The following is an 8036-nucleotide window of genomic DNA, read 5'->3' as shown; positions in this document are numbered from 1 at the left end:
ATTATTCACAGTCACTCCGACGTAACCCGTTAGTTCATAAAGTGTCATTAAATATTTTGTCAGTTTTAGAGTGACTATAGATGGGTTTTGGATTGATGATGGGAATTATTGAACTCTTACAGAACGTAACTATAAATAAGTACGACAGTTTCACTGAGTTACGCACTCAGAAGATCCCTGTAACTACAGCACACATGAAGTCTTCTCAGTCTTCCCTAGCCGTTGCTCGGTAGCGGCTTTCAGCGGCGGACGTTCCCCTTACTCTGGGTTTCAGAACTGTCCCCAGCCTCAGCTACAGCAGCTCTCGACTGACCTGACCGACTAACTGACTGACTCTCACTAACTGTCCTGCTTATAACTTCTTGTCACGGACCACACAGAAAACACCGTTCCTCTGTTGCTGTATTCAATTTCTGTCGTGCAGACATGCTTGTTTGCGAAGCCGTTACTCAGAAACGACTGTTATATAGCTAATTCTTTCGCCGTCGTTGCCTAGCAACAGCTACATGCCACATTGCCCCCCTCAAGGCTGTTACTGAAATGGATCATAGAAAAATAGGGTGTAAGAATGTGCACTTAATTACTATGGCTTTGAATAGAATTCAGTGGAGGCTTCTTATGAATTATAATAATGAACCTTCGTTTCTTTAGGAGTAACTCCTCCGTGGAGTTGTAAGATTAATGTGTTAAAATGGAAACAGTAGGATGAGGTTAGCTAGAGGTTATCCAGAGTTCGTGGATCTGAGTGTATCTAGAAACGGAAGGTTTAGTGGGGTTTTTGACCTGATCTTGACTGGAACCCTTGCTAATTAGAGACTGACTCTGCAATTCTATTACGTAATACTCCACGACATTTCGAATGCAAGACCGCGTCAAAACTACCGCCACTGTCTTTTGTAGGTAAGTGTAGGTCGATTCACCTGCCTTTCCTGACATCTCGAACATTGAGACTGTGGGTTTAATTTCCCTCGGAACATGGATTAGTTCCACGTATTTCTGTGTTTGTGCCGATGAAGTCCCTACTTTCCGTCGGCCCTTCTTCCAAGGACTGTTGCTGATGTGTTGCAAAAATAGAGCAGAACAATAGAAGATCGACTGAGAAGTAGAGACTGTGGGAGACGAATAACGTCATTAAGCGTTCAGAGCAGAAACAGATTCTCTGTTAAGAAAGCAGTCTTCTGGGATGTGACGCCGTGTAAATATTGTGTTAACCGACGTTTCGGAGGAAACGTTGTTTGTATTTTCCAACAGACTTTTCCAAGTTTTCATTCAGAGCCGGAAAATGTGATAGAATTCTGTGTCTGCATCAGGAGGAGATTTGGTTGGCAGACTCTGGAGCTGAATGCTTGTAGGGCTGTCAAACAGTCGCATGAATGACTTCATTCATCAATCCACAGTCTCTTCCAAAACAGTTCCTCCACTTAATGCTATCTAGAGCTTTCTCCTTCAAATGAGAATATCCTCTTCTGTCCCCAAGGTCATCCAGCATCTTCTTACTTGTGTTTACTTTTTTCTCTGTTGCTAGTGGGGTGGGACGAAGTCCCTTGTACTGCGGCCACTTCTGGCCTGTTGTACCAGCCCCAGATGATAGGTGAGGGTGATTGTGGAGCAATTAGTGGAATGAAGATTGGCAGGGGAAACCGAAGTACTCGGAGAAAACCTGCCCCAGCGCCATTTTGTCCACCACAAATCCCACTTGACCACACCCGGGATCGAACCAGGGCCGCCGCGGTGGGAAGCCACCGACTAACCGCTTGAACTATGGCGCAGCCTTGTGTTTACATTTACCTATAATTATGTCAGCTACTCCTTGACACAAGGAGCTTAAACATGCCAAGATGCTAATTTAATCACGACTCATGTGACACACGTTGAGCAAGACGATTAAGCAGTAAAGGAATAGGGTTTCACGCGATATCCCCATGCGAAGTCATGCAACATACGCTCAGAACCGTTCTCCGTCTGAACGCTGTGGCAGACTGCTAGAATCTCATGTCTCTCCTCCGCCCAACATACACACGCTTAAGAAACTCCTATGCTTTCGTGGGAGCTGAAAGTACAGCAATACCTCGCATAGTCCTCGTAATCGGTTCCGCCAATATCCCGGACTGTTTGAAACCGGACTAATCGAGGAACTAAATACATACAAAAATGATAATTGGTTCAAAAAATATCCGTTTTTGCAATAAATAAAACGCGATTAACAAATTCTAATGTCTTTATTAGAAATAATTTTAAAAAATTAATGTTTTTCGAAATTAATTTTTTATTCTCTAAAAGTTGTAATATTGATGTCTGCACATTTTTCTTCTTTGGCCTTTTCTCTTCATACATTTCTTTGTAGCAACGAATTGCACTGTTTTTCGTTCGGCGAATTGTAAGGCTACGTTCAATATTGGGATCAACTTCCATAATATGCTCTGACAAGGTTTCACCCATTCCAGTAATTTTTTATAGTTGTTCAGCTGTTAATTCTCGTGCAGGCACTTCAACACAGTCGTCGTTGTCTAACTTGTCCTCCCGTTCTTCATAAGCCCGTTGTTCATCTATGTTAATAAGTGTTTCATTATCTAGTTAATTAGTGTTCGATTTGATGCTCTCAGTTACGTTGACGGAATCTAACTCATTGAAACCAAGTTGCTGTCCAATTTCCACTGTGTTATTAGTGACTTCAGCAAAATGAGTTTCAAAACCAATGAAATCATTTGCACAATGTGGCATGATATGTTTCCATACTGCCCCCATATTGCCCCTGAAGATCGAGGCAGCAGGTTACCCGAAACCTTTTTAACGATCTACCCAGACTACACGGCATCACATTACAAAAGATAATAATCCTAATGTAAGACCTTTCTTCGGTGGATATATGTATACGAAGTTTAACCCTATCTGTCAGTCTGTCTGTCTGTGGCCCTTGTAGACCCTTGCCGCTTTTTCAGTTTCTTAATCTGTACACAGTCAGTAGGACTCCTTGGATGGGGGATCAGCCCATCACAAAAGAAGTTTAACCCTACTCCAACAAAATTACAAAATATATAAAATATTTTTGCCTGGTTATGATTAATTAGAATGTAAAGGTGTCATTACGGGTAAGAACAACTCATGACAAAGGCAATTCCATGACTTAAAGAACTGAATTTTAATTTTCCATTCATCATTCCATTTCTATCACCCCTTCGCTGATTAAAGTGTATATTATTATTACAAAAATGTTAGAATTGTTACCCTGTTGTAATATTTTCAGGCCAGGAAAACTGTAATTAAATGATCTGAAGGAATATGCTCATCATAATGGGAAACCTTCCATTTCACTTGGTGTATCCCTTCCTATATTGCCTCCCTCCACATCATACAAGCTAAGAAGGCTTTCTCCTAGACCACAACTTATTAAACCTGAGACTCAGTGTTAATTACCTTCCAGGTGTAGCAGCTAGGTGCCTGGGAACACAATGGCCAAGACAGAGGTGTCTGTTATAAAATTGGTGTTGGGTGCAGGCCTCATTGTATTCTCATGGATGATGGCAGGGGTTCAGGCTGAACTTTACACATGTCTAGCAGATATGGAAGAGCTGATGGAAACTGAAGCTCTTCTTATGGGCACTCTAGAAGGTTATATTCAAGCACAGGAAGAAAAGTTGCACGTGTTGAGAAGGTTAGTATACATAACCCTCTTTCCAGTTCTTTTTAGCAACATGCACATGTCTGAAAGACATACATACTCTTCATTTTCATAAGGAAATGTGTCTGGGTTTTAACTGCATCGTTACACTTCTTATGTGTAAAATTGATTACTCAGTATGAATTATATTGGAAATCTGTGAAATATGATTTTTAAAAGCTAATTAAGTGGAAAAGGTAAGATTCTTTGGTGTTCTAATTCAGTAAAATAGTAACTTTTTGCTTCCTGCTGTGATGTTTTCAGTTTTCTACCACAGACATAGTTGAGGTGTTATAACAGTATATGCAGTTTCCAAGATGGTTAAAGCAATTTTGAAATACTGGGGTATCATTTTCTGATGTGATTCAATCCTCATTCCCAATCTGTCATTCAATCACACGAGCAGACTTTAATTCCTTAATTTGAGTATTATTTCTCCTCTAAAGTTTTAGCCAGTATGTAGTGTGATACAAGAGAAGCGACTGTACTTGAGGAAAGCTCAGGTATTTCTCCAAGTTCATAATAAACATATTTGAAAAGGAGTAAAATTTCACATCTTTCTTTTATACAAAAGTAAAATAATATTGCTAATATTGTTCTCTTTTTTTCATTCATGAGTGCAGTAGTTATGTACATTCGCATATAGTGCTTTGAAAATGTCTGACCAGTTCTACTTATAGTATGAATAAATATGAAGATAACAGAATACACTAAGAAGCTATACCCTCTTCTTGCAATTGAGAACCATGTGACAGTATAGTTTGTATTATAGGAATTGTGCATATTTTGCAAGGGAAATTAGGACCCTAATAAAATTACATGTATTTTCCTACCAAGGTATGAGTGCCTCTGTTTTGTTGATGCTCACTTGGTGAAGACTGTGGGTACGAAGAAAGATTTATGCAGTCAAACAATGGAAACAATACAAACATATTGCCATACCTCTCCTGAAAGTAACTCTGGTATCATTTAACAGCTTGTCATCATCCAAGTCTCTTGAACTGCTGATTTTGTTAGATGCATTGTCTGTTGCACTGCTGTTACAGTGAGAGCTTGTACCAACCCCATTATCAGATTTCTCATCGTTAATTCCTGTTCCTGTATTCACAATTACATTTTCATTTGTTTCCTCCATTGATCAGTTTCTGTTCCACTATTTTTCTTCAGTTCTTTTCACATGATTAAAAGTTTTTATCAGGTCCTCACATGATTTTGCACAATTTTTTTCCATACAATTTCTTTTAGGGCCATTAAATAAATTGTGGAAACATTTCTTGTTGTAGTTTTATGTTTTAGCACATTCCTCATTAGCTCTGTTCTGTTCAAGACACAGTGGTGTGGAGGAAATTTTAACACAGTAAAATCTATCCTGGAAAATTTTTCCCATAGAATAAGTAAGTTGAGTTTTGTCAAATCTCACAGTATGCAGTTCATTTTTTAATTTTTTTTTTGTTGATTGTGGATCAGTGGCAATTATATTATTTTGGAATTGCACCAGAATAACATCCTTACAGGAACAATGTATGGGAGGTTTATTTCTTGTGCTTTGTGATAAGGTGCATCTTCACTTTCAACTGTATTACAAAGTGGCGTATTGAAGATGTGATTTTCTTCCAAACACTTCTCATAATTGGTGCTGTTCATATCATTGTGATAGTCTTCCTGCTTTGATTTTGAATCATACATGATGTCTGCCCAACCTTTGAACCCCATCTCTTTCCTGTGCCTGAACAATTGTGCCTTGCACTATTGTTTATCATTATACCCAGAACTGTATCATGCTAGTAACACAATTTCACTGTGTAATGGATTTGAACCTAAATCTCATCTGTATATATCTTTGGCACTTTATGATTGTTTTATAGATCATAGATCATCAAGGATCATTTAGGTATTTCTTTTAAGCATAGTGCTTAATCCTTTTCAGCATGATTTCTGTAAACATTGTTCCCTTTTGACCAATTTGGTTACCTGGAGTAACACTCTTTTATACTCAGTACACAAGGTCAAACTGATTCAGTTTATTGCTATTTAAGTGATTCTTTTGACCTGGGTCCTCATTCTTTGCTTCTCTGTAAATTTGGCAATTTTTACTTTGTCTTAGTTATTTGTTTGTATTAATTGGGTTCATATCTATTTGACCAATAGAAACATGCCTTAGTTCATATCTTTGGCACCATTTCTTCTTCTTATGCTGTGAAATCTTATGTTACATGGGGATCTACTTCAGAGCCCTATTTCTTTAATATGCGTGTTAATGATATTTGTGGATCCATTCATAATTCATGATATTGAGATGTGTTGTGTAGTATCACAAGCACTGAGGATTGAAAGCAGTTGCAGTGTGATATAGACACTGTACAGAGTTGGTGTTTGAATAATGGTGAGAATCTAAATACTGGTAAAACCTGTGATTTCCTGAAGTCATTAAAACTAACAGTATTAATTTAATTTAAAGTATTTTACAAATTATTAGCACACTCCCAGTGTGCTACAATATCACAGGATCTTGTTAGGCTGAGCTTTACTTTCACAGTCATGTTGATTACATTTCCTCACAAGGCTTAAAAATGTTGGGTTTCATTCATAGTATTACAGTTTCCTTTTCTACTGTCAGTAGTTTTATCATTTTGCATGAGAACTATAATTGTATCTAAACTTGAACATGTTTCTGTCATGGAGATCTCCCTCGCATTTATTGATTCTTTGAAACTTAAAGAAATTTTAAAAAAAATTTGCAGGCATATACTATAGCAGATTTTTTATTACCATTTGCAATAATGGATATGTTGACATATTAGATTGAATCTTTCAGCACTTCAGTCCAGGCAGTCGTTCCTTGATGATTTATTTCTCATTAGTGTTTTTAAAAGCAAATTAAGTTGTTCATCCATTCTTGATGATAGTGTGAGCACCTACTAGGTCTGTCAGAGACTTCAACTTTCAGTGTTCACCGTCACTTAAAGGTTAGTCCCTGAGAGAGGTATGTTTCTGCAGCAGATATTGTCTGCAGGTACACTGGCATTGTTCCTTCATTAGCTGATATGAAATCTATTAATAACAGTTGTAATAATATTATTTGCCCCCCCCCCCCAATGTTTTTAATGTTGTTTAGTTTTTAGTATTGTATTCTGTATGTATTCTCTGTTCTTCACTGTCTGTGTCTGTTCACATCTTCTTTACTAATGTATTTTTCTTCCTGCAATGCTTGCCTGTAATTTGCTTTTAATTGTCAGACTCTTTAATAAGAGAACTGAAATGAATCTAATTGAACTGTTAGATCTGAACAGTCTGTGAAGACATGTATTTTTATAACTACTTATTGCAGTTTCTTGAATGGTTAAAGCAGAGAGAACTGTGTTTCAGGCATGCTGCAGATTATGCAAGAGAACACGAGGAAGCTAGTCAAGATGTTCAAGGTTATTTATCAAATCCCATTAATGCATACTTGCTGGTAAAACGGCTCACTACTGACTGGAAAGAGGTGGAAGCACAAATGGTAGATGATGTTGGCAAAGGTACTGTACACAAAGCTATCGTAATTTGAACTAAGCATTACAAACAGTTCTTTCATGTGTGCTGTGTGAGCATGCCATGTTTAAACAAAGAATTGCAAACAGTTCCTTAATAATGGTCTGCTGCTGAAATTAAAATGTGTGTGTTGAACTTGATCATGCACACACACTTTCTTTCCTGTTTCTCCTCCCCTCTTCCTCCCACACTTGCATATGTGCCCACACATTAAAATTGTTCTTCTTCCTCTCAGTAATAGTTTGTAGAACTGTTCAGATTCATCTCATTGTTTCCAAAGTTTGCCAGTGACGCCTTTCCCTCATGAACAGGATTCTCAATATCTTTTAATGCTCTGCCTTGGATGTTCCATGTAACTCATTATGTCTCTTAATGGCAAATATATGAGTACATAAATCTTCTCCAATATCACTCTTTTCATCCTGCCCCAATAACAAATTTATGAGTATCACTATGTATGTAAATTTGCTGTAACATTATCCCCTCCAAATTAATGTATCTTTTAAAACTTTCGTTTTTGCATATTATATTTTACTTTTACCTTTAATCTCAATATAAAAATACTTTCAGAAATCTCATTTGAGCTTGTTTCTTCTGTTCATTTTGGTAGTTTCCCCTATTACTTGAATTTGTTGCACTCAGTAATCATCACTAAGTTCGGTTACATTTGAAGACTGAATTTATAAGTTATAGAACTGGACAAAACAGGGTCTATGGTTGTAGATGAATATACCGTATGCCATGTTAATTAGCGCTCGGAAGATGAACAGAACATCAGGCAGGAAGAGGTTGCAAGCAGGAACCCTCTGATATGAAAGAAAAGGAAATATCGTTAGGCTGTTTGGGA

General features: G+C 37.6%; 1 protein-coding gene across 1 annotated transcript in view; it reads left to right on the top strand.

Moving 5' to 3' along the window:
* Positions 1-3441: 3441 nt before the first annotated feature.
* LOC111865780 (prolyl 4-hydroxylase subunit alpha-1) overlaps positions 3442-8036 on the top strand; it is a gene marked incomplete at its 5' end in the record, with an annotated part of 36881 nt that continues 32286 nt past the window's right edge. The window contains 2 exon segments of the mRNA XM_033752009.1: positions 3442-3652; positions 7025-7176. Of these exon segments, the coding sequence (XP_033607900.1) occupies positions 3450-3652; positions 7025-7176 (355 nt within the window).

The sequence above is a fragment of the Cryptotermes secundus genome, unplaced genomic scaffold, assembly GCF_002891405.2.
Source record: "Cryptotermes secundus unplaced genomic scaffold, Csec_1.0 scaffold968, whole genome shotgun sequence".
NCBI lineage: Eukaryota > Metazoa > Arthropoda > Insecta > Blattodea > Kalotermitidae > Cryptotermes > Cryptotermes secundus.
The sequence above is the reverse complement of the archived record's forward strand: the minus strand, read 5'-3'. Positions and strand labels throughout refer to the sequence as shown.